Below are 27,220 nucleotides of genomic sequence, written 5' to 3'. Positions count from 1 at the left end.
CTTTTTTCTCTCAAAAATGCACAAGTCTTTAAAATGAGAGATTTGCTACACTGTACAGCACACTGCACTACTGTTACACTGCACTACTGTCACACTGCACTACTGTCACACTGCACTACTGTTACACTGCAGCAAGATTGCTTCATTTCGGCATAAAAACAAGGTAAAAAAATAACACGTACAATGAAATATTATCTCTGGCACGTTCTTCTCTGCCTAATAATAGCTCTGGGAGGGGAATCCTAAAGGCCGATAAGCGAGAAGCAGGTAGGAAAACTGCATCCATTCAGAATAAGGCTCTCCACTTCCCGTTTTCATCGACTAGCTGTCGTGCCAATAAAACATGAAACACTTCCATCCCTGGACCTGTCCTGGGTCGTGTGGTCGTCCTTGGCCAACTTCATCAGTGGGTCAGGAATCAGCAAAACGTTTGGCCATTTATTATATATTTTTAAAAAATAAAATCCATTTTCGGTTACAGATGTCAGAGGATACGTTTGTTAGAGGCAATAAATCTGAGCGAATGACACCTTGTTCAATAAAGGAGTTCAAATCGCCCACTAAGCGCGGAAATGTCGCACGCTGTATTTTTGCGGGGCACGGCAGACCTTAATGGGCACGTTTAGAGATGCTGGTGGCATCCCGATGACGAGGACGCCGGCGTGTGAGCATGTGGCACGTAGCTGTCAATCGCCCTCGCCAGCAACGCCCCGGGAAAATGGGACAATGGACCGAAACGTGCGGCGGTCACAACATTAACGTCAGGGTCTCCGATAAATTCCGGATGATGGATGCGGCTATTTGGGGCCGTCTGCGTTTGACGGGGACGCATCTGAATGCTGTGCTCTTCCGGCGCCCATTTCGCCGCAGACATTTCAGTTGGCACTGATATAATTCATGAATCCATTACGCTCCCATACATTTTTAACACGCCCCGTATCCAATATTCATCCCGATGAAATCCAGGGGAGCGCGAGGATCAAGGCCTGGGTACAAACCCAGACAGGATAGCCGTACTCATCCACACAGGCATTCCTCCCTGGCAATTTAAAGTCACCGGTTCACCGAAAATCTGTATAAACACAGAGACGACGCGTAAAATATGGCCCCCGGAGCGCAAACTCTTAAAGCAAAGCCACACCAGTGAAGTGACACGGAAGGCGCGGGATTTTACGTTTATTTAGCTCCTGCTTTTGTTCAACCGTCCGTGTCAGAATGCATGAGATGGTTCATCAAGTCAGCAGAGGAAGCCAGTGTGAGACTCACTGTGTACCAGTTCAGTCTGATAGCCCTTCACCATTAAGGCAGAGCCACGTGGAAGCTTAATCTGCCATGAAAACTGCTCTCTTCCCGTTTACGATAAAATAAGACAGAATCCTAACATCAGCAACACGGGAAATGTCGCGGTCCTCCTTCGGAAACCTCATCGCCAGAGAGAGTGTGTCCTCTTTGAGCCGAATGTAACTCTTCCTGGCCGCTTCGATTACCGCGGGCGACACACTTTCCGATCAAAGCACTTCATCCACCTTGACCTCACTGCGGCGGTTTTGAGAATCGACACTTACCGTCACCCTGTATCGCGGGCCTCAAATGCATAAGTAGCAGCAGGGGAGTCAAAGAAGACACGGAGAATCAAAGAATTTGTCTCACAACACGCCTGTAGTTGTACACATCCCCCATTTTCATTAGTATTTTTTGTTTCCTTTTAAGTAAGACCATCTGTTTTAGGAAAACAAATGATGTCCAGGCCAAATTGCCTATACATCATTATACATGGGGAAAAAAAAAAACTGACAAAAACATTCATAAGCAATGACAAAACGAGTGCTTCCAAAAAAAGCTGTGAAACATAAACACGTCCATCCATCCATAACCGTTTACCCGGTACAGGATTGCCGTCAGCCTGGAACTTATTCCAGGGACAAGTGGGACAGTATGCTAGTGGGGGGGGTCACACTCACATCTCTGGAGGTGTCAGGCAACGGTGCAATAACTGATTATTATAAGCAGCAAATAACTTTATTTTTACTTGACATAGCTTATACATAATATGACAAATAGTATCGCTAGTGCTGGACATACGATCGTTTTCCTTGACATTTAGAAGTCTCGAAGGTCATATTGCTGCAGCGGCAAATGATACCCAAAAGCAGGAGGGCTCGCCCGAACGCCGTCTCATTCCCGCTTTTGCAGCATGCCACGGCCACATGCCACAGCCGCATGCCACACTCAATCCGGGCAGGTCAACGGTAGCCAATCATGCAGCACGTACTGCTGGATAGATTATCCAATTATCTGAGTCAAATTTGCGGGCAGAAAATGGAGATGACAGGTAGAGCATGCGACTCAGCGCAGCCAAAATATACGCCGGGCACCTCAATTGCACCAGAGATACTATATCACGCGTGTGCATCTAGCTATTAGTTTATTTATTTGCTTGCATAATTTGTGCTGGATTCCTGTCCAGGTTGTACCCCTGCCTCGTGCCCTCAGCTCTCCAGTATACATTCACTACAGCACTATGCTGGATAATTGGCTATGGAAAATAGTTGGGTGGATTTTATTTAGCTTTTGTATGAATCTCCAAGCACCATTTTGTTTTTTTTTTTCAATTTTATGCGGCAAAATAGCAAAGTATTCATGCATTGTGATGGTGAGAAATTACAATGCCAGGGACCAGGTGCAGGCAAAGGGCAGTGCCTGCTTTCATCCTTGTGCCCAAGATACTGTGTCCGTACAAGGGAATCCTCCCTGAAGCTCAGCGGCTATAGCGGGGGGGGGGGGGCCTGGGACACTTCGCCTCCTCCATCCCACTTGGCAGTCAGCCCCCCTCTCAAAAAAAAAGATTTGACATCGTCGGCATCAAGGTCAGGATTGCAGCATGCAGCAAAGATGAGGGAGCGGCCAGTTCCTCAGAAGACACAAAAAGAGGGACCGTTTGGCTGGAATATTGAAAAGAAAAATACATTACAAAAGATACATTGCTAAGCTGCATATTTCTGTAATGTATATTTCAAGGTCTGAAGGTTCAAAGCACAAAAAAAGTTGATGAAGTTGTGAAGGATGCAGGCAAAAACTTTCCATTAGTATTTTTTTTTTCTTTTAAGTGAGACCATCTGTTTTAGGAAAACAAATGATGTCCAGGCCATGTTTTTGCTGGAGTGCAGTGCCGCGTGACACGGTGACGGTGACGGCGTTCAGTAAGTGTGCATGTGAAACATTAAAGCAATATTTCCAGAGAGAGACGTATCTAGAAGCGAGATTAAAGGTCCTTCTTTTTGCCAGGCTCTTGTTTCTTCAAAGCATGGTTAATATGGAGATGAGTCTCTCTCCTTAAAGGAAGTTCTTACGATGGATCCCTTCCCTTACTGATGGCTGTGTTGAATTCGTCCCCCACACTGAACTGCTTTCAAATCCACTTCAAGTATCCTCATCGGCCTCTATCGTCAAGGTCCAAGAGGCCAAGCTGTCACCTTCACCACTTTCGCCCTAAACACACCCACATGACATCTCACTCGAGAGGCCAGACCCTTAGCACAAGGGGTATGCAAGGTCCGTATCAGATACACTGAAGAATTCCTGTGTCATCCAACAGCCAAACCATAGTGTGCGCATATATAGGAAACTGATGAAGTATATTTCTAAATAGTGCCAAAATAATCGCACATTTGTCCTACGTTAAATCCAGAAGCTTTTGATGGGTGATCACTCCAGTGGATGCTCCTCAGGATTAGCATACGGCATGTGCAGATTCACACTGGGTTCCTTTGTATCGCAAATCCCGACATCGAATTCCGGGTGTAACATTCCGCGGAGGTCGTCCGACAACACAAAGCTTTTCCTGTGAGTCTCTGGGCACACGTGGACATGGGATACCTGATACCATATGTGAATTTGCAGAAATGCTACGGCTAGGTGACTAAGGAAGGTCAACGCAGGATGTCAAGGTGAGTCACAGTCAGGGAGCCACAGCCAGTGAGTCACAGCTCAGTATCGTTATGGGAAAATCACAGGTATTTTCTTTTGCATCACGTTCTGTCGCATTTCAATAAATTAGACTGAAACACAAATATAAAAAGACTGTATAAAAAGTGTACAATTAATTACAGTAGCTACAGTTGCAATACCAGTCGCAGTAATAAATAAATAATGCAGTGCATCCCTGACCATTGAACAGAACAATGTTATATTTAGATCAGAGCAGTAAAGAATGAAACAGCAAGGGGTTTCTAGACATCGTGGTGAAGAGTAATGACAACAATGTTACCGTACATGGGACATGGTACGCCGTGATTGGCTGTGAACATTACAGCACAGGGGACATGCTATGCTGTGATTGGCTCTGAACATTACAGCACAGGGGACATGCTACGCCGTTATTGGCTGTGTACATTACAGCACAGGGGACATGCTACGCCATGATTGGCTGTGGGACCATCCACGGTGCATCTCCATCCTATCTGTAAAAGTTGCGTCTTCCTGATCCAACCCAGCGACGCTATCACTAAAAATAGGGGGAAATCAGCTGGTCTGAAGCTTAGCACTTCCCAGGAGAAGACGGGAAAATGAGATCTCCTTTTCTCCGCGATAAAAAACAGCACAACATGAAAATGAGTCTTCTTTAAGAGCGTCATGGGATACGGACATGCGGACAGAAAAAATAAATCTGTCCAAGGTCTTTAAGAAGTCTCACTTTATCTCCATTCCAATTATCGCAGAACATCGTAAAATGACCTCAATTAATCTTATCTATTTTTTCATATTCCTCACTAATATCTAATTTCTGAGTGTTTTTTATGCTGTTAATTTCACTAATAGAAAGTTTATGCAAAATAATAATTAAAGGAAAAGAAAAAACTGAGACAAAAGGAGATGTTTCTCCAGCAATAGGAGGGAGCGGGAGAGAAACCCCCGCTGGTGGTTTGGTTTGGAAAGGACAACCTTCCTGTGGTTTGGGACTCGTCGTCTGTGGGCTCCTGAGCGCGGCCCCATGAAGATAAACAGAAACAGGACTGAAAGTACCTAACAACCCCACATCTGTCTTGAAATACTTCATCTTGACCCAAACATACTTAATGTCACTGCAACTGTATTTTAATTTCACTGTAATTGAAACAGCAGAGAGAGTACTGTCGGAATAGTGAGGGATTGCTGTATTACATGCGGCTAATACATCAGCCTGCATCAGTTTTGTTAGGAGGAAAATGCTTAAATTTATGACAGACTGAATTATTAGTTTATGACGTCATTATTATCTGTGCTAGCTGCATGGTATAGTGGGCCGTCTGCATGCATATGGTCCCTATGATTTGCCATTTAAAATCTTGGAAACACCCGCATATATTGAGCAGCTTATTCAGCCAACATTATAGGCTTCGTTTGCCTGGCATTTCCATTATAGCACTTAGAATGAAATCCCCGCATGATAAGTTAATATGCATCCATATTACATAACCACTTATCAGAGTCACACCAAGTCTGGAGCTCGTCCTGGGAAGCATAAAGTATAAGAGAAGTGCTTCCCAATCCGGTCCATGTTTTTGCTCCCTCCCAGCTCCCTGCCAAATAGTTTTTGTATTTTTGCAAAAAAAAAAGTGGAATGATTGTCTAGGGGTTTCAACCAACAGGTTGTGACTGTGACTCTTTACAATCAACTAGCTGCTTGGAACAAAATCTGTTGCTGGATCTTTACTTCCTGGACTTGAACTATCCATCTCTGGGCAATGAACACCCGCGACGGTATGCCAGTCCATTACTGACACACTATGAGCAATTTAGACTCATCAATTCACCGACACGAGTGTCTGAACTCTGGGAGGAAGTCAGACTCGGCAGAGGAGAGCCGCTCAAGGGAAGAACATGTAAACTGCAGGCCCGGGGGGAGGGGGGGGGGGGGCTACACCACTAACTCCCAAGCCACCAAAGTGCCCTTATGTTAATGTTCACTACTTACATTTTTATGCAGCAGGTGAAGTATGTACCGCATAAAATAACACATGGTACTTTTAAAACCTGTGGGGTGACCAGCCCGAAGAGACTGGAGTGCCACAACGAAAACTACCGTAATCAGTGCAAAAGATGATAAAGTTCAGCTTGTTTGTATGGAAAATGCACTTGCCTTCGACCAATCTATCTGGATAGTGGCTCATTTATCCACAGAATATAATGAAATTTCCTCACGAGAGAACAAACTTTGGGAACATTAGAGTTAACCTTATTTACTTGTGCTCAGTTTCATTAATAAAAATGACACGTGCATCGTGCTGATTGTGGGACCACACTGGGTGGTAATCTGCAAAAAATGAGTCGGAAATGACTGAAAACTTATTAACAAAACGTAGGCAGCTATTTTACTTGCTACCCATCCCCTATCCCCATGCGGGGAGCCAAGGGGAAGACAAAGACGGGGAACGTAGGACTGAACGGGGCAGAGAGCGCAGGCCAAACGGTTCTTTGGACTCACTCGCAAGTGTCTCTGCTGGCTCTGCTCAACACGGGGTCCCTCTTAATACCTGAATCCTGCCTGCAGCCATTTCATGACCCACTAGTTGGTATGAAGGTGCCTCTTGACAGAATGAAGGGTGGAGTAGGTCTATGTCCGTCAAACAATCGGTGACCCAGCTTTTGCGGGGATTACAAGGATTATGCACCCATCTATTTACAGGCAGACCCACGTTAAGAACTCATCCAGCAGTTCGTCGGCTCGAGGTACAATACAGTACCATATGTAGTTACTTTTATTATTATTATTATGTACTATATTATTATATATAAGATGCTTTAGTGTATTTGCAAATGTTTTATATGCATAGAAAACTAAAATACATACATGTACCACATATTAAGACTAACTGATGCTAAATTAGAACCAAATGTATCTGTTTTGACCTACCTACAAATCCTGCTTAAAGACAGACTTCTGGAATGCATCTCGTTCGTAAGCTGGTGACTGCCGGTACGACAGCTACTTCGCTAACTCGGATCTCAGGGATCATAAGGCATTGGGCACGTGCTGCACCCTAGGACTGTTGCCTCATACAGTACTTACCCACTCCTTCGCAATACTCACTCTATTTACATTATATGTTTATGTCTCGCTCTGTGTTCACATCGCACTGCTGTACATATTGTCAGAATTGTACTTGTATTCATTGTATTGTCGAAGCACCCCAGTTTGTATTTGCGTCTCGTGTTTAACTTGCGTTTGCCGGTGGTCAGCACGTGCAAAATAAGATTTTCTTCGTGTAGTTTAACTGACTGCTTACTCTGCCTATAATAAGAAACTCCTGAGTCTTGAATCTGAATCATGGACATCATGCAGTCTACTGCAAAGAGCTCGGACACGTAAATTCACAGAGGTACAAATGCACCTCAATGGTGTATACGAGTAGGTGTCCCCACATGCTCAGTAAGGAAAGAGCCCGTCAATCGGAATACCCACAAGCTACTCCATTTACCAGCCCTCTTTCTACCCATCGTGTTAATCCCTTCTCCATCAAACGAGCTCAACGCTTAAACCTACCAATATTCACATTCTTTTTTTAACTTAGGAGTTTCGGAGCGCTCACTCGGGATGCCTATAACAATGGCTGAAGCAGATGGGTTCCTCTTCAGAATGGTTTTACGGCAAAGACCGCAACAAAACCCACTCCCCAAATGCGAACGATGAAAAGAGTTTGATGAATTACTTACTTCAGAGAGCACCCGGTTGTATAAACAGGAAAATTATAGTTTGTATAAACCGAAAATTATAAAACTGAATAAACACATTAACTAAGGCTAATTAGCAAGTCGGAAACTAAGCCAGTGTTAGAACACATTTGACAGTTTTACCTATTACTGAAGCAGTATTTCTTCGGATTCAGGGTGCTGATCATGTTTAGTTATTTTTTTATTACAATGATATATCACTGAGAACAGGCTCATGGTAATTATATTATAAGCTATATATGTATATAACTGCATTTTAATGAAGGTTAACAGTGAGCGCCTTTACAGGTTAGGAGACTGTAATATTTATGATATCACTGCTGGCCTCTGGGCCGTTGTGTGTATCCTGCCACCTCGTGTAAACTAACATCCAGATTCCCGCGACCCCTCTGTCAATATCCATTCTCATTAAACAGCACTCTGCTTCAATAAGCAACTTTAAATTGCATCTTTCGACACTTGAAATGGAGCAATCGAGGATCGGGGTCTAATTTATAAGATATTCATGCCCTTCAGAACAACTATAAAACTTGGGAGTGTTTAACCTGTTTCCAAAAAGCCTGCGCGGCTAATGCTGCTGTCATATGTTTCAGACGGTTTGACAGCACTTTGGCAGCGTAAGATACAGCAGCTTGGCCTTGAAAGCCACTTTCAGCTTGCAAATGAAATATTGATTTTTCTTTTCCTCCTCAATTGGTGGGGAAAAAAAAAAAAACCTACACGCGACAAAGATGTGTATATTATTCTACGCGCAGAAAAAATGCTCAGTTTGCCCATCTTTTCTGTTTTCCTTATGTTTCTGGTCATGGGTGCTGTTTAATGAAGCCGTAATATACCTAAGGAATCACACGGGATCTGCCTGATACATCGTCATTACACATGTTACCCCGACACCTGAGGTAGACACGCTTCCCCCCTTATAAAAAATGGATGCCCAACCCAACCCAGAATGAGCAGTATTTACACAATAGCCAATCAGTATTTCTGTACCTTCATGCCAGTGTTCCTCAGGTGACCAATCAGCAGGGGCCTTTCATTTATTTGTTTATTTTCCAGCTCGTGAGTGTCTGGATTCATTTAGAACTATCATTAGCACCATGACATCAGCCTTGTTGTTGGTGGGTCTCCACAGAGCAACACGCCTGGTAGAACTTCTTTTGAATTCGCTGATGTCACTTTTTTGGCTGGCACTGTGGCTCCGTGGGTGGTGCTCCCCACACACGTCGCGGCTCTTCGGTTCAAATCCCATTCCCGGTCTTGAAGGTTCTCCCTGCGTCCGTGTGGGTGTCCTCCACCGCGTCTGGATGAATCTGCATCTCAAAGGTGCCTCTCGTGTTTGAGGGCACATGTGCTTCCGGTGAGGGGCTGCCGCATAGTTTACGCTCTTAGACAAGACGCACTTCGTTGCGTACGCGCGTAAACGGTGGAGAGGGATGGCCTCAAAATAGCCTCGCTGCCGTTTCTCATAAAAAAGCGACGTCCCGAATCCGAGGCAATTATTGTGTGCCATACTGAGATTAAGTCGCGGCTGGTTGTGGAGCTGAAATCCCTGCCTATCGTCTTAATCTGCCATGATACTGCAGATAAACAGAGAAATCTGTCACATGCAGAGGTCAAAGAGCCATCTGATGCCAAGCGCTCATTTTAAGTGGTTTAGCGAAGACCCCCACCCCCCCACCCCCCACGCATTCACATTCTAAACCGCCCACCCAGGGCCTGTGTGTCACCCTGGAAAAAGCCTTGTTCAAAGCCAGATCTAACTTTGGTGCCTGTGCCCCAAAGCCACCATTTACTTTGCTTTTTCACATTGTCTGCATAATTTATTCATTCTTCCTAATCCCACTGAGTCAGAATTTTAACAGTCCTAAGCAGATGGTTCCTCTCTGTTCCCTCAGCATAGATTTAACACTGTACCTGCTTTCTATTGTTCTAATGCCCAGAAAGACACAAGCAAATATATATATATATATATATAAAATCACACAACAGGGTATTTGGAGAACATTGTTCTATTAATGAAAAAACTTCTTTAAAGAAAGTCAAAGCTAAATTTAGTCCTGTAGGCAAAGATGCAATTCAATTAAAACCCACACAAAGGAAGAGCTGATACTTGTTTGCTTGCCTTCTTGTGGCGAGACGCAGAAACGACGGGCGAAAGTGTGAAACTTATCCCCGCATGCGCTGGTTAGGGCGGTGCCGAACGGCTCGCACCTGTTCGCGGGTAACCGCGAAAGAATCGCCCAATTCCAGGAATAGTCCGCGTTTGTTGGCTGAAACTAGAAACTCAAAAGAAAAAAGATCAATATTATCCTTTCCAGCATATCTGATGGGAAAAAAAGAACGCGAAGACGTCATCCCTTCAGTTTTGCCGTCTGGTGCCGCGCGTATATCTTAAAGGCAGTGCTTTTATGAGCTGACAAAAACTCGCATTACCTTTAAGACAAACGAGGTTGGGAAGGTGGGTGGCTCAGAGCAGGGTAATTTACTCCACCATCAGTGACCACCTGATACCGATGCGGGGGTCACCTCCATGATGTGACCCCGCCCCCCCAGGAAAGACAGAATGGCTTATCATCCTCCAGTCAAAGCTTTGGTCAACTAAAGAACAACAAAGTACGGGCTTGCTATCTGTAGATTTAAATGATTCTTTTGGTCATGCACTCTTAGGGGTCAAACATTCTCAGAATCCAGACAGGTTTCCCCAATACAAAGGCCTCTTCACCAAGGCGAACTCTATATAGCATCCGTGAGGGGACTGAAGGTGACATCACTCTTCTGTCATAGTTCGTCGATTACCCTTTGACCTCCGCACCACTTGCACAACCTTAAAGTCCTGAACCGAATCGCTTAACCGGATTGGTCGTTGAGGGGTCAGCCAGGGTTAATATAAACTAAAGCAATGCACATTGGGAAAAATTTCAATGACAACGGCATGCCCTTGTCTACGGCACTTGCGAAGAGATCCTCTTTCTAATTCCATTTTTATCCCCAGAATCTGAGAATATTTTGGTGGAAATGGGGGTGCATCTGCATAACTGCTATGCCTCATTCGCCGCCTTGTTCCGGTGCATCCTCTTGGGTTTGGGAGAATTGCAGAATTTGCGTAATCAATCATGTGTATAAGATAAATAATAACTGTCGTGACTAGATGATAAGCATGTCATGAGGTGAAGCCTATTAGCCGGCGGCGCTAATGGATAGTGGACTCAGTGTCACCCAGAGCCCACACAGACACAAGCCGGACCTGGCGGTCGATTGTGGACTTTGGCTGAGCATTTTATATCCCAGATGTGTCACTGGATGTGGTAATGGTAAACAAAACCTGGCCTGAAAGCAAATAATTAGCGGTACGAAAATAAATACGAAGCCTTATCCCGTGATAATGGCAGCTCCTCCTGATACCGATGCGGGAAACGCGAGTTAAACCCAAGACAAACATAATAAGGGCCAACTTCACCTCGCCAAGCCTACGAAGGCAAACGTCGGAATCCTCCGGTACTCCGAGATCGCCTGGCTGAAGCTGGAAGGGAGAAGGGCCCCCCAAATTCCCCTCCTTCCAAGGTGCTCTAGACCCTCGGGAATGTCCACATCGACACCAAGCTTGGATGGAGTAGCTGACCACGGCATTTGCAGCGGGCTAAAATGGCGGGCAGACCTGGCACTGTTAGATTTATGAAACCTGTGTCATAGTATACAGTCACCACGGTAAACCTAAGCCACCTACCCGAGCCACATGCCGTGTTCAATGCCAACGCGTTGAACTAATTGCCGCCCTCTTGACTTGTGGTCACCTAAAACCTTCCTCGATGTATCAAAATGAGCCTAATAATGTGCTAAAATGAATGGCGAATGCATCACATTGTTCCTGTGTGGGGTTCCTCATCACGGCGGAACTGAACACGAAACGGCGCGGAGATATTCCACATTCCCCCGACGGCTCTCTCCGTCCGTCCGCGCTGTTTTGATTCGACACCATCCGCTGCCAAAGACCATATATTCCTTCGCCCTTCGTTATGTTTTCTCAGTAATGTAGATCTTTAAAAATAATAATTGCAGCCCAGTCTTTGATCATGTATAATTTTTTTTTTGATGCTGAAATGCAACCATCAGGGAATGAGTGAGAATCATTGCCATTATCGAAGGAGGCGAGAGACAGGACGCATTTGTATAAATAAGGCAGACCGGGCCGCATCTGGACCACAGCAACAAAGGCGACAAATTGTAGAGCCGCCTGAGGCTGAGACACCCGCTGTTTTCCACTTCCTGCGTACGGAGAAACAGTCGGCAGGGCTCCGTGCCTCAGTAATGTCGACTTTAAGGAACATATCGTTTCACTCTGTTACTGCCATGTTATAAATAAGATACGTTCGCACGGCGCTCCGTTACCGTAATTAGACACGTAAACAAAACAGAAAACTGAGACCAAAAGCTTGACCACAAGTGCAAAACAACAAAAGTGCGATCTTATCCTGCAAGCAGTGAGCAAACTGCAGAATCAGACTGAGAGAGGTCGGTGTCAAAAAAAAGAGATTAAACTACGGTGATGGGAGAAAATTAGTTAGTTTACAGGTCACATGCAGGTTATACCGAATACATTAGTAAGGTTAACTTGAATCAGATTGTCAAACACTGCAGTTCTTGCAAGATCTTGATGACATATATTTGAAATCTGGAAAAAAAAAGTTTATTTTCTTGTATTTATTTAAAGGTCACAGCCCAAAGATATACGATTAGATCCTTTCTTCCACAGCACCGTTTCTTACCCAGTGAAACCTAAATTTTCTGATTCTGTGCATTAGTGCATTTGAGTATGTGTGTCTGGAAGGCCGATGCAGGCAGGGGGGAGTAGGCGGGGCTTACCAAGGGCCGCGGGGGCGAGGAGGGAGGCGAGGATCAGCACCTGTGTGGCCCGCATGGCACCCCGCAGCGGAGGCGACCCTGGTCCGAGCATCCCCGTCGAGGCCCCGTGCAGCTGTCTGTCTCCGCAGCCTCTGTGGTCCCCGGGAAGGAAAGCGGCAGAGACCAGAAACACGGTGGGCCTGGGTGGGGGGAGATATGGAGAGCATACAGTCACAAGGCATCCACACCCCCTCCCTGCGATGGCAGGACAGCTGATCATGGGAGCCTGCATGCGCCCTTCTTGTAGGAATGCATCCAAAATACAGAAGAATGACATCCGACTCTCGATGGTGGTGGACATCTTGGTGAAAGGTTTGCTCTGGCGATAGGAGCAATTCCCTTTTTTGAACACCAGGGGCACTCAAACCCAAGTGGACGCAAAGTAGCACAAGGTGGAGTGTGGTGGCGAATCTGCTACATTGGCAGGGAGATGGCGGATGCCTACAGGAGACGCCAACTCAATGAGTTAACTCAAGCGTCTCAAACGTTAGCCCGATGAAAGTATGCAGGGTTGGTTTGTGAAAAAATATGCTTCTGTAACCAGGAGTATTACTATACTGCAGCTATCTATAATTTAATACTCACTACCGGAGCCTCCCCTTTATTTCATCAGATAGCTTGACTCATCAACATCATTCTGAAGTTACATGAATGCACACAATCTGAGAACGCCCTACATTATAGTTGTCTTATCTAGTTCAAAATAATTGAACTTTAGCGAAGGGGGGCATTCTTTATCTGCAAAGTCATTAACCTAGCTACTGTTCTACGACTAATTAACGTCGATTCGATGTCTTCCATTCACGGGCGCAGCTGTGCTGAGTTGGAGATTTCCGTCTGCATTGTTCTCCGGTCGGGGAGCCTCTGGCCCGAAATCCGGGTGATTTGCAGTTAATGTGGCGAGCCGCGGCTATGGCGCAGCACCTCCGTGACGCCGGCAGGCGCGAGAACGCGGGAGAACACACCCAAACGCAGAGAGCAGCGGTGCGAGCAGACCTGCACTTCCTTTCTCTTTCACAGCTTAATTTATTTATTCCTTCCCTTCCAGAAACATCAGTAATTATTTATACAATAAAATGGCTCCCATATACTGTAAATTCTACACCATCACCAGTTATAAATAAGTAAACGTAAAATCCATCTGTGTTTGACGTTCTAAAAAAAAAAAAAAATCACTTTCTGTCAACCACTTATCAGGTGTCCCCCCGGGGACGCAGAGTCCTGCTTCAAACACCCCTTGCATCAAAGTTAAACGGAGCTTTTAATTTTTCATTAACGTTAGCATGCGACTGCATGAATTTCTATTTTATCAATAGCGCAGCTCCGTCAGATACACGAAAACTCCAATTCAGCTGCTCTGAATAGATTCCTTTGAATTTTTACAGCAGCACACTATCTACCATTTAAAACTCTCCGAATCTCTTTGAACACCCCGAACATCTGCACTCACAAAGCTTCCGCATATACTGAACAACAACCTCGTTAAGATGTTTCTTTTTTTCTCAATGAATTGTTCATTTTCCCTAATTAGCACCTTTTACCCTGTAATAAGTGTTAGTTTCTTGCTGGTATTTTTTCTTTAAAAAAAAAAAAAAATCTATATTTCAATGTATTCCTTCCCCTAAAACATCTTGAGTGCAGAATTTTTCGGGGAATCGGTACGCAGAAGCCAATGAAGACTCCTGCTACTCAACGAATCTGCAGCCAGCACTATGGCTCGCCGACATGAAGGGCAGCCAGCCCAAAACATGGCGTCCAATCGCGCGAAAACCCAAAAGCGGCACCGAATCTCCGTCTATACGGCTTAACAATTGCATTATTGCATTTCATTAGCATGTGTGCTGCCGTCGCTGGCGGGATTTCGCGGCTATTTTTAGCGCTTCCCGTCAAAGCCGCGCCATGAAATGCGACTTGATGGCTTAAATTAATTGCTCATTTCATGGTCTATCTGGTAAAAACAATTAATTGTTGGGAAAATAGAGGAGGTTATTAGCAGAAAGGCGACGCCGTGCCGTTAAGAGGTGCGGCGTGAGGACTGGGACGAGGTGGGCTTCCCCGAGATAAAGGAAGCGGGCGAATAACGGCAGGACACACAGGAGGCGGTGACCCCGCTGCATGGGTGCGGCGGCGGGAGGGACGGAAAATCCATCGGCAGTAATGGAGAGTATTGATCTCTGCGGGCGTAATATTTGGCTCCCCGAAATAACGGATCATTAAGGTGACTAGCGATCTCCCTCCTTCAAGCAGCCCATTCTGTCGTTCTCCACTCCCCCCGACATCTGTCAGGCGCTACTTACAAACTCGATGTATGCCAGATGTTCTCCAAGACAAACGTAGCCAAGCTTTGCTCCCGGTGCTGCCAGGTACCTATGACCCTGACCAGCATAAGCACTTAGAAGATGGATGATGGATGAACACCAAACAGTAAGAGAGGACCGTTGACACGCCGAAAATGACTGCAGCTGGTTCTCTACCGCACTTATTGGCGTTGCATCGAATCCACCGCAGGCTTAATATTTTCTCAAGTACATGCTTTTTCATGTTTCCATTCCATTCCTAATAACTGGTTATCTTTGGGTCACTAATCCTCACCCTTAATAGAATGCCAGTCCATCACGGGGCACAAGTTACAGGACACCTTGGGCAGGATGCCAGTCCATCACACGGTACATTCACAATCATGAGGCACCAGTTCATGTAAGGCCATATTTTTGGACCGAGGGAAAAATCAGGAATAACTAGAGGAAATACACACTCACTCACACACACATACACGTTTGTATTCATATCTTTGTGGGGACCGTTCTTTCATTTCATTTTCCATGGGAAAAACGCTAATCCCAACCATGACACCCTTAACCCCCACCCAGCCCTAACCTTAACCACAAGTAACCAAGCAGTTAGTTTTGCAGTCACAGATTTTTATAAAACTGAGCTTCCCTTTGTGAGGACCGAAAAAATTGGTACCACAACGTCAAAATAACATATTTTTATCACATCATGGGGACATATGACCACACACGCAAAGACACGCTGGGGCAGCATTCGAACCCCCAACACTTTTTGTCCCCAATAAGATTCACTTAGATCCCTTCACCAGCCGACACTTTACCAAGGACACTGGTTTGATACACTCTCTTCTTTGGAATAAGCTGGGCTGAGATGGAAAACAAAGAGACGAGTCACAGCACTGGCTACATAATGCACCCGTGTGACGTGATATTACGGGTTTCCGAGGGGTCTGAGCCCCCGGCCGAGCCAAGTTGACCAGACGACACCCGACCCGGTTTGGGTCGCTCCGAAGACTGCGGTGTTTCCGCAGGCCATGTCTGAATGCAAATACAGGAAACCAGTGCCCCCTGAACGGAGGCGACATCCTCCGTGTGACTGGAATACGGTTCTGGGCCGGGATGCTTACAGTCGATGAGAAATCCCCTTTAAGGACGGAGAGAAATCCCCTTTAAGGACGGCGACAAAACCCCTTTAAGGACGGAGAGAAATCCCCTTTAAGAAAAGTGAAGCGTAGGTCGTGGCCAAAAAGACCCCCTAACAGATGCCCTAATAAATATATCTCACATATCTGGCATATCGAGCAGCTATGTGAGATACTGATACATGGACACGCAGTAGTAAATAAATCAAAAGCATGGTAATTTTGTTTTGGTGACACACTGTCTGTAAGCTAATGATACACCCACACCCCCCCCCATCCCGACCCCCCACTGGGCTGAACTCCTGCTAACTCAAACCAATGTAAACACATTCCCCTGCTGAGTTGGCTGCGAGTGCATTGGTTATCAAGGGTTTCTTCCCTGCGTTAACGGCGGGACGGGCATAATCCAGTGCCCCCGTATTGCCACCTCTTAAAGGGATTACCATCAGGGCTGCCGGCCCCCTCCTTCTATGGGCCACGCGGAATATGTTAATGCTCGATTTTTAATGAGTACTTTAGGATCAGACTGCGATACACCTTCGGGGGTGCTGTGGGGTGCTGTGTTCGCAGGATAAACCCTCGCGGTGTGTGTTCCGGGCCCCCACGCTTTCTGACTGAAGAATAAATTTCAACATGCCCTGCCCCTTAAAACAGGGCCCGCCTTCTCCCGCCTAATGACCTCGGCCTGCCGTTACAGCACTGAGGGACTTCAAGCTGCTCTAGGGTTCACGTCCGATTCACCTGAAGCTGATGTAGAGCGAATTGAATAAGGCGGCCTGCTGGTGGATCCATTTGGACTCAGAGCGGCTGGAGGCACAGCGGGGGGGTGACCTGGAGCGGAGAGTCGCTCAGGGCCGGGAGTGAGGCGCCCCCACAGTCCACAATGATGGTCTGGCCTTGTCCGGGTTAATTGACTCATATGGCCCTATCCAGTTGGGTTTATGTGAGGGGAACTGCGTTCAGGACCATCGGGAGAATAAACTGCGGCCCGATTGGATACTTGGGTACAATTCTGCTCTTCGGATATGAAGTGGGGGCACGTAGATGTACAAGTGGTGGTGGGGGGGGTTCTCTCCAAAGTTGCATCCGTACACGACTGACGGACCTCTGCTGATTAAAGGGGAGACAGATTCCGGTATGTTCCAGATGGTGTGGCGCTGCGATGGAGCGGCGCTAACAGAAGTGTAGCGTGCGAGTCGGTGCAGATCTGAGAGAGGTATACAGCTGCTGCATTTCCACGCGACTTAATGAACGCCGACCGGAGCAATAAGGGAAAAAGCTAAATTTTAAAGCTCAAGGACGCCAACCCACCCCGCCCCCAACCCGGACCTGGATAAGCAAGTAAAAGATGGATGGATGGATGGATGGATCCCCTGTCGCATGCACTGGACCTCACATATATTTGTGCACTGCAGAAACCGGGTATAGGAAATAGACGTGTGGGTATTAAGCTCCAGCAAATCAGCCGACTTCGAATTCCCTCCCTTCTTAATGAATTCCCTGGGTATGACAGAGGAAGACGCCCTGCTCCTTAACCTGCTGCCCCATTGGACGGTGACGTAAACACAGCAATTACAAGCACAATGCCACTCCAAATAAATCCAGGTGGAAGCGGATAATCTGATACCTGGCACGGCCGTCCCGCTCTTACCGCGCTGACGCGGAGATCTACCCTGAGCGTTCATTAAGGAAAAGCTTTAGCAGAAATCAGGTGACTGGTTGGCTTATGTGCAAAGAAAACAGGGGATATACAAGTAGATTTAATGAAGATGTGCCCAGCCCGCCTGAAGTAAGTACCTCTGTGTATTTACACATGCTCTGTGTGGAAACCATGCGGATCGTGCCGCGGACCATAAGAGCGGCACTGTGTCCCTGACCGAATTGAACGGTCTGTTTAGCTTTAAGCATTTTAGCCTCTTTTAGTCCAAAAACAAAGGCTCCGGGTCGGCCAGGAATCTGTCTTTCAGAGACACCCGGGCTTCTCCAAGACTGCCCGGGGTCCGCGAAGCACTTCCTGTTATTACAGCCCCCCCCACCCCCCTCCACCAGGGATCTGACAGCTTCTAAGTCATAACGCCTGGCTGTGCCGGACATTGGAAAGACTCCCGCAGCCCATCTGCACCAGCGGGGCGCCAAGCAGAGCCAAAGCCCAGATCCCTGCCGTTGTACCATCGAGGAGAGGTTTTAACTACGATTCTCCCAGCAAATAAACCATTGTGTCATCATAAACGATGTAAACATGGTGCGTCACTGTGGACAAAAATCCTCAAACAACCATTTCATAACAATCATATTCAGTTATTCTCTGTGACAGAACGGCATCTTGTTCAGGGTGTCCCTCTGGCTTGAGTGGGATAGACTCGCCCCCCCGTGCAATTCTGACCCGGATAAACAGTGATAAGATGGATGGATGGATGGATGGATGATGTCATTTGATTATTAAATGGTTACACAGATTATCTCCAATTTATGACTACTGTAGGTTCCCTACCGACAGACAGGTCATATGACGAAATGGACATATATCGGGATAGGATAATCGCACTGACTGAGCGCAGCATAAGCTACGTAGCAGAGTGCCAGGTGCACGACCGCTCAAAAATTATTTTTACATGCATTTAGTTTGTAAGTCAGGGACAGTCAATAATGTGTAAAAGACCCATCCCTCATGGTTACTCTCTCTTATTATGAAGAGAGAGAGCAGTAACTATCACCAATCCATGGCTCTGTAAAAGACCCATCCCTCATGGTTACTCTCTCTTATTATGAAGAGAGAGAGCAGTAACTATCACCAATCCATGGCTCTGTAAAAGACCCATCCCTCATGGTTACTCTCTCTTATTATGAAGAGAGAGAGCAGTAACTATCACCAATCCATGGCTCTGTAAAAGACCCATCCCTCATGGTTACTCTCTCTTATTATGAAGAGAGAGAGCAGTAACTATCACCAATCCATGGCTCTGTAAAAGACCCATCCCTCATGGTTACTCTCTCTTATTATGAAGAGAGAGAGCAGTAACTATCACCAATCCATGGCTCTGTAAAAGACCCATCCCTCATGGTTACTCTCTCTTATTATGAAGAGAGAGAGCAGTAACTATCACCAATCCATGGCTCTGTAAAAGACCCATCCCTCATGGTTACTCTCTCTTATTATGAAGAGAGAGAGCAGTAACTATCACCAATCCATGGCTCTGTAAAAGACCCATCCCTCATGGTTACTCTCTCTTATTATGAAGAGAGAGAGCAGTAACTATCACCAATCCATGGCTCTGTAAAAGACCCATCCCTCATGGTTACTCTCTCTTATTATGAAGAGAGAGAGCAGTAACTATCACCAATCCATGGCTCTGTAAAAGACCCATCCCTCATGGTTACTCTCTCTTATTATGAAGAGAGAGAGCAGTAACTATCACCAATCCATGGCTCTGTAAAAGACCCATCCCTCATGGTTACTCTCTCTTATTATGAAGAGAGAGAGCAGTAACTATCACCAATCCATGGCTCAGCCAGGTCCACATTTGGGAGGAAAAAAGGCGGCAGTGGTTAGCACTGCTGCCTCACACCTCTGGGGCCCGGGTTCGAGTCTCCACCATTGCTCCGTGTGTGGAATTTGAATGTCCTCCCCGTGTCATCGTGGGGCTTCCACCAGGTATTCCGGTCCCCCCCCCACAGTCCAAACACATGCTGAGGCTAATTGGAGTTGCCGAATTGCCCGTAGGTATGCATGTGTGGGTGAGCGTGCCCTGCGACGGGTTGGCGCCCCGTCCTGGGTAGTTCCCTGCCTTGTGCCTGTAGCGTCTGAGATAGGCTCCGGACCCTGGATAGGGCAAGCAACTACAGAAAATGGATGGATGGGAAAAAAAGAATCAAACTCAACACAGAATCTCTACCCTGAGTGCTGGAACCACCCGCTTTATTCAGTGCCAAATGCCCTCTTCAGCGCCATAATCTCAGGCCCGGATCCACACAGTGATATCCGGGCAGCAATACCGGGGACTCGCTCCTTTGTTTTTGTTATTTAGATTCACCCAGAAGGGCTCTGGGCTAAGCAGAGCAATAACGACACTTCCTTCTAAGGGCATTCATCCAAAGAGCAGGCTGATTCGAGATGATAAAAGTGCCATTCCCAATCAGGCAGACCCCGGCTGATATGCAGGAAATGTGGCAAAAGTCACCGAATGGATACCATCGCTTAAACAATCAATACCGCACATAATAAGGTGGAATCAAAGAGCATTCAATAATTAATTTTGGCAGATAGCTTCAGCAATTTCTGAGCTACCGTGAAGCCTTTGCATTCCCGGCGAGGGTAATAATTGATACCTTTTGAGGCTGTGTTCAGGAAAGATCCATATTTTGATAGTCGAGCACATGCATATTGATGAATCGCCGATTTAAAGCGTGAACAGTGCCTTACAATAATAAGATCCAGTAGGAGCCTTCATGAGTTTCCCCTCACAGACGAAATTTCAGAACCAACCACCTCCACACTCCAGAATGTGGAATTCCCAGCCCAGGAACCAGAACCCACACACACACAAAAACCTGGCTCTGTAAACCAATCCGGTCCTCAGGGACGCACAGTCGGTCCATGTTTTTTGTTCCCTCTGAGCTCCCTGCCTGACAGTCTACATTTTTGCTCCCTCCCAGCAGGGAGCAAAAACGTGGATTGTCTGTGGGTCCCTGCGGACCAGATTGGGAAACACTGCTGTAAACACAATTAACTAAGGGCAGATTTTTACCAAGTCGCCAATCGCGGTTTTCCTGAAAGGCTCTCGGAATTTGACGTCCCATTAATTCCAAGAGGGCATCCGCTTGATGTCCCACGAGCCACCAGGCACTTCAGTGCAAAAACAGACACTCTTCCCTCTGCAGTTCCCCAATAGGCAGTCATGGTCTCCGTGATCTCGGTGCAGAGGATTGCGGCATTTTTCTATTTCTGCCAGATCAATCTGACAGAGTATATTACTTCTCCTCTGCAACAGGCCATCGGGAATGTGTAATCTTCAAAGTAAACACAGGCATTTCTCATTTCCCTTTTGTGTCGAAGGCCAAAAAGAAATTCATTTCAGAGCTGGCATGATCGATTGGGCGCAGTCCACAGCGATACCACAGAGCACGCCAGCTTCCTGGCCTGGAGCTCAGACCAGAGCACGGCCCACGTTTCGCTGGTTGTCGACCAGTTGCTTTTGTCGCAGGCTTTGGTAGGAGATCACCGGAGGGACAGGGGCGTCCTTACAGTCTCGCTCTTTAGGTGCTCCAGCAAGGCAAGCCTTTAGGCCTTCAGCTACACAAGACTTTACTGAAAGATTCCACGTTTATTGCCATCCTCTAGAACCCAAAAGTCAACAAAATAAAGTCAAGTGATGCACGAGACAGCAACAAAGTTCACCTGAATATGGGATTTTTTTTTCTCTACATACATCTTGAACTTCTAAATGAATGTTTTATCTATTACCATAGAGGCCGTGAGGTTATATGGGACATGAAGTTTTGGAAGGTGAATGGATGGATGGATGGATGGACAGACAGCACTGTTTGTTTAAATATGCACGAATACTGCCCATAATTTAATAAAAAGAATGATAGCATAAATTATACAGTAGACAATAAAGAATATTCAAATCTATAATTCATTCATAAATAGGTAAGTCCATTCTTTAATATCCAAACACTCACAGGATATTTGGGACATTAGGAATTGTTATCAGGCAAATGCTGTAATATTTTCCTTAATATTAATATATAGACAATAAAAAAGATAAACTATTATAGTTTCTGACCCATGGTATAAATGCGTTAGACCATTTCATACATTTATAATATTTCACTCAAACTCAGAAAGAAGACGAACGATCTGCTTGTCTGGATGCATTTGTGCACGTTAATCTGAATTATACTGAGAGGCCCAGTTTCATGGAGTCCAAATGTACTGATGTTGAGAATTAAGGAAATTAAATACATATAAAAGGCTGTAGTGCTGGAATTTTAGGTGCCAACGCTCGGGTCTTGAAGAGACTGCTTCCCTTTTGTGCCGAAACAAAAAACACCGCGAGGCAGCCCCGACCAGCGCCGGGGTCCTGAGGAGAGCGACGGCCATGCCGCAAAGACGTCCGCGTGCGCCCTGAGCCAGCCCCGGTGGTAAGCACGCCCCCGACCCGCCCACGGCTGGCCAAGCTGCCCCGCCTCCCGCCTGACATTTCGATGCTATCTTCACCTCTAAATGCATAATGGCACGATCTCCTTGTCTAGAAGTAAGGATTTTATGCTTTTATGCTCCAGAGCAAACACACTGTCACGATGATTGATGGCGTCGGTCTGTCTTCAGCTCTCCCTCTGTGTTTTTTCTCTCTCTCTCACCTCCCGCACCCTCCACCCCCTCCTGGCTGGATACTTTAGGAAGTATCCTTGGCATTGGTTATGTTTTGACTTAATGCCAAAGAACCAAAGAAACGCTGATGTGTTGGGTTCCCCTCCATGATGCCTTAATCAGTCGGTCCAGACGAAAGGTATTCCACAGCTGAAAACAGCATAAATGTGCCGGGGGAGGGGGGGCAGTCAGGTGACAAGCCATTTCTTTCACTTGTTGACAGTTCCTACGCTAATCCAATTCAGGTTTCTTTCTCCTTCTCTCTCTCTCCCTCTCTCTCTCTCTCTCCACAGCCAGACCTTTCACGCCTCCAGACTCAGCACACTCTGCATCCCTCTGCCGCCCCCAACATTCTCATCTCAACCCTTCTTGTAAACTACGCTCCCAAATAAAGCCCCCGCTCTTTGCTGCCATCCTCGCCTCGCAAACTCATCCACCGTTCCGATCGGAGGACTTTTACGGCGAACCCTCCCCCCAACCCACACGTAAACATATTCCTTAACAGGCATGCATTTGCCAGTTAAACTCGAACTGTGTCTACTGGCAACCAGTGATGCCGTTTCTTTCTGCTGACAGAATACTTATTTTATTTCCATGAGAACATAATTATGAGCTTCTTACAAAATATATGTCTACGATATACTGCATTTCCCAAAAAGTTCATTAAAAGTTCATTATTTTGTGTCTTGCAGGCCTGAAACAACAGCGTAAAACTCCGTGACACAGGCATGTCCATTACACATGCAGCGTTTAGCGTTATTAAACAAGAAATCCACATCTGCTCATTATGAACACTTTTGTTTTGCTCACTTCCTAGCACAGCACGAGGAAAACAAAAATCAGCAGAAAGTGACTTTTTAAATGTTTTTAGGGACAATCTTCAGTTATTTGGATTGTTAACTGAGTTTGTATATCCTGTTCAGCTCAATCCGCCGAAGTATTTCTTAAATCTTCCTGTGCATATTACTGTGTGCACAGTCTTACTGCGGCAAACTGACTGAAATGAAACATGGCTGCCAGATTCTCAAATTAAACACCTCTGTTATAGTTTCTGCACGGGAGCTTCTCCGCCCCATATAAAAGAAAGCTTTCTGCTGGCAATCTTCCCAAAGCATGACACACACCCTCTAGGGTTGGAGAATACTATCTTAGTGTGAGACTGGAATCACACTTATGAAGGTTGCTCATCTGCAGTCTCCGTGTCCACTGACCCAAAATTTTACATTTTCCAGCTTAAAAGCTATATATAAACATAGATAAATATGCATATGGCATAGTACGTATTATTAATATGTTACCTCAGATGCACTTAATGAATGTTTCTTCAAAGTTTTCAATGGCTGATGTTGGAGGCCCACCCAAAGTCCCTATACTGTAGCCCAGGGCCCTGGTTTCATCCTCTGTTGTATCCCAGTCCATCTCCGTGGAATTTACCGGAAAATCAGGTCTCCACAGAAGACTTGGGAACACTTAGTAGCGGGGGTGCCACACTCAGCGTGCCCCTATCCTCAGACACCAGAACTTCTTAGGATTTAATCTCACACTTCACGTTAGTATAATGGGAAGCCTTGCAAAAACACCACCCTCCCTCCATCCTCAGACACCAGAACCTGTTAGGATCTCATACTCCATGTATAATGGGAGGCCATGCAGAAACACCACCCTCCCTCCATCCTCAGACACCAGAACCTGTTAGGATCTCATACTCCATGTATAATGGGAGGCCTTGCAGAAACACCACCCTCCATCCTCAGACACCAGAACCTGTTAGGATCTCACACTCCATGTATAATGGGAGGATTTGTAGAAACACCACCCTCCCTCCATCCTCAGACACCAGAACCTGTTAGGATCTCACACTCCATGTATAATGGGAGGCCATGCAGAAACACCACCCTCCCTCCATCCTCAGACACCAGAACCTGTTAGGATCTCACACTCCATGTATAATGGGAGGACTTGTAGAAACACCACCCTCCATCATCAGACACCAGAACCTGTTAGGATCTCACACTCCATGTATAATGGGAGGACTTGTAGAAACACCACCCTCCATCATCAGACACCAGAACCTGTTAGGATCTCATACTCCATGTATTACGGGAGGCCTTGAAGAAACACCACCCTCCATCTTCAGAAACCAGAATCTGTTAGGATCTAATCTCATGCTCCATGTGTCAGTATAATGAGAGGGCTTGCAGAAGCACCACCCTTCTCTTCTTTCAGTCCCTTTCCTCCAATCTGGGCATAGCTGAGGCCCTCAGGTGCTAAAAATGCCCCATCTTCCCGGACCATTACCGCCGCACCCTTCCCAGAAAGCCCCGAGCAGCCAGCATCCTGGGGAGGCCTCAGCCGCTTCGCCTCCCTGGGAGCGCTGAGCACCCAGCCGCATTACGGCGTGTAATCACGTGATTAAATATTCATCCGGAGAGCCTTTCCAAAGCACCAGCCGGACTTAGGTCCCCGATGAATAATACATAGGCACCAAAGCTGCATAAACATAAAAGAGAGCACTTAACACAGGGGATCGTCTCGCTGAGCGGAAAACGGCCCGCCGAACACCATGTGGACGAAGGTTAAGGAAGCGTGACATCTCCTCCCTTCCTTTCCTGGGACACCTGTACGTTGTGGAGTGTCCCCAAAAGGTCTCACGGGGAAACCGTCTATTTTTGGGCCATCTGTCACGCAAGTTTACCCGTGTGATAATACCGTCATTGTCTGTAAGAATGTTGTTTTCTCTAAGACCAGCACTGTACAGTACATGCCAGTATTGTCTTACACCTACAGTAAACAATGCTATCACTGCTGCAGCTGTGGGAAGGAAGGACTATTTATCTGCACTGCAATTTATGAACCTGCGCCGTCAGATGTAAATGTTCTCACACTTCCAGCAGAAATCGCATGGATTTTGTCACTGGCCCCTGTCCGTACCGCTCCCCCCAGTCGGGGACACACAGGAGTGCGTGCAGCTCAGAAGCGGCGGGTGCGTATGGGTCACCTCTGGAGCCTATGATCTCGGGTGCGAAGCCGCACGCTTCCTCGTGCACAGAATCGCCGCATGTGCGCGTCAGCTGTTTTCCAGACACTGTGTATCGATCTCCCACACTGTGGCTCACTCCGGGCCGGACTCCGAACGCGGGAATGACTCATCGCGAGGACAGATGAGGGTAAAATAAGTGCAATTAAAACGAGATTCATCTCAATCAGTCGGCAACTTAAGTATAACACACGCTCACGTTGCCAGTAGCTGTAACCCATTTCGCTTCTGTAATGAATACAATATTAAACAACACGGAAAATGCGGAGGCGAAGGATTTAATAAACGTTCCGATTTTTCACGGGATGCATAAAAATAATAAAACTAAACACACCTACCGCTCCACACACGAAACGGCAAGATGGGTATTATGCAGAAATAACAAGCTTGAGGAAATTCGCGGTTCTCCCAGGGACCGTGGGCCAACTGGGTCAAATGTAATAATGGGGAATGTATGTTTGGCTGCATTAACGCCGCTGATGTATATTAAGCCGCACATCCCCGTGAAAAATCTCATAGCATCTCAGATGACAACAGCCTTGTCCATTGGTATGCAATGGTACACCTTTGGAAAAATTGAAGGGGGCGGGGCTTCGATTAAAAGGACGCTGTTGCTTTAAGATGGAGATGGCGCTTTACAAACAACCAATCCCCAGAGATGTGGGCGGGCCTTTCGACGCAGCCCACTTGGGCATCCTCGGCGGGCCCGATGATATTTTAGCGCGGTGGCCAAACAAGCAACAACCGTAACAGCGATAATAAGTCCCCGTAAAAGGAATGCTTAATTAGGCTCGGAGACGCCGCTGAACTCACGTGGGCACTGGGGACCAGCCGCAGAGCTCCTCCAAAGGTTGACGATAATCAGCACAACTCTTTTTTACGACTGTCCAGAGGCCTCATATAAATAGTCAGACCCCCCCACCCCCTCCCGGTCAGATTAAAAAAAAAAAAACCCAAAGGAAAATTCCTTCTGGGTTTCTGGGTCTTTTGAGAAAATACCGCCCCCAGGCCGCCGTGGCTTAACCACAGCCCGGCACACGCTAAAAACATCTCACCTTGTATCTCCTCCGACACGGCAGGGGTGCAAAATGATTATATGCCTAAGTGTGGTTTCAAAAACATATATTTCGGCTTACATAACCTTACACTTGAACTGCGTAACAGAGAGTAATAAGGTAAATTCCTCAAGTGTAAAGTGAGTTCTTTTCTTCCTCGAAAGTTCAGCAAAGGTGAACTAATTTCTAAAATTAAAATGACTTTTTTGCAAAAACAAGAATTACTGTCAGTCCACAGCCCCACATCACCAAATAGCTCCTGTGGTTTGCATGTAGAGGGAGCATTTACACTGGCCATTACCCCCCAAATGGGGCTTAGAACCAACCAGGAAGCTCTCCCAGCATCTTGCGAGTCCACACCGTGCCCTCAGTTCCTGTGGGGCTGAATCCCGTGAGCCAATGGGAAAAATGCTCCCCGGTAACAGTCGCCATGGCAGTCATCCAAAGAACAAACACACTGGCTACGCTTTTACCATAATGAATGATCCAGGTAGATAAACACACTGCAAGAAACTGAGACCCATCAGACATAAGGAATTAAAAAGGCCATTCGCAGCCTTAAAACAAAAAAAAGCAATGTGGCAAACACTTAACTGCTGACCGATATCTGTTAATGATCTTTATTTAATGACGCACTTGTTCCTGTGTGATTGTTCAGAGTACGATGACCACAATGGCTAAAATGCATATGACAATTATTGTGTGAATAATTC

The 27,220-nt window shown here is 46.3% G+C and overlaps 1 protein-coding gene across 11 annotated transcripts in view; it reads right to left on the bottom strand.

Annotated features, from left to right (window-relative positions):
• The window catches only part of adgrl3.1 (adhesion G protein-coupled receptor L3.1), a 172,371-nt gene that overhangs the window by 112,918 nt on the left and 32,233 nt on the right, over positions 1–27,220 (bottom strand). For all 11 annotated transcript variants that reach the window (XM_072707693.1, XM_072707684.1, XM_072707683.1 and 8 more), the window contains one exon: positions 12,571–12,749. In XM_072707693.1, coding sequence (XP_072563794.1) covers positions 12,571–12,661 — 91 coding nt within the window. In that variant the 5' untranslated portion in view covers positions 12,662–12,749. The remainder of the gene's footprint in view (positions 1–12,570; positions 12,750–27,220) is intronic.

The sequence above is a fragment of the Paramormyrops kingsleyae genome, chromosome 25 (assembly GCF_048594095.1).
Source record: "Paramormyrops kingsleyae isolate MSU_618 chromosome 25, PKINGS_0.4, whole genome shotgun sequence".
Taxonomy (NCBI): domain Eukaryota; kingdom Metazoa; phylum Chordata; class Actinopteri; order Osteoglossiformes; family Mormyridae; genus Paramormyrops; species Paramormyrops kingsleyae.
This window is presented reverse-complemented; position numbering and strand designations above follow the sequence as displayed.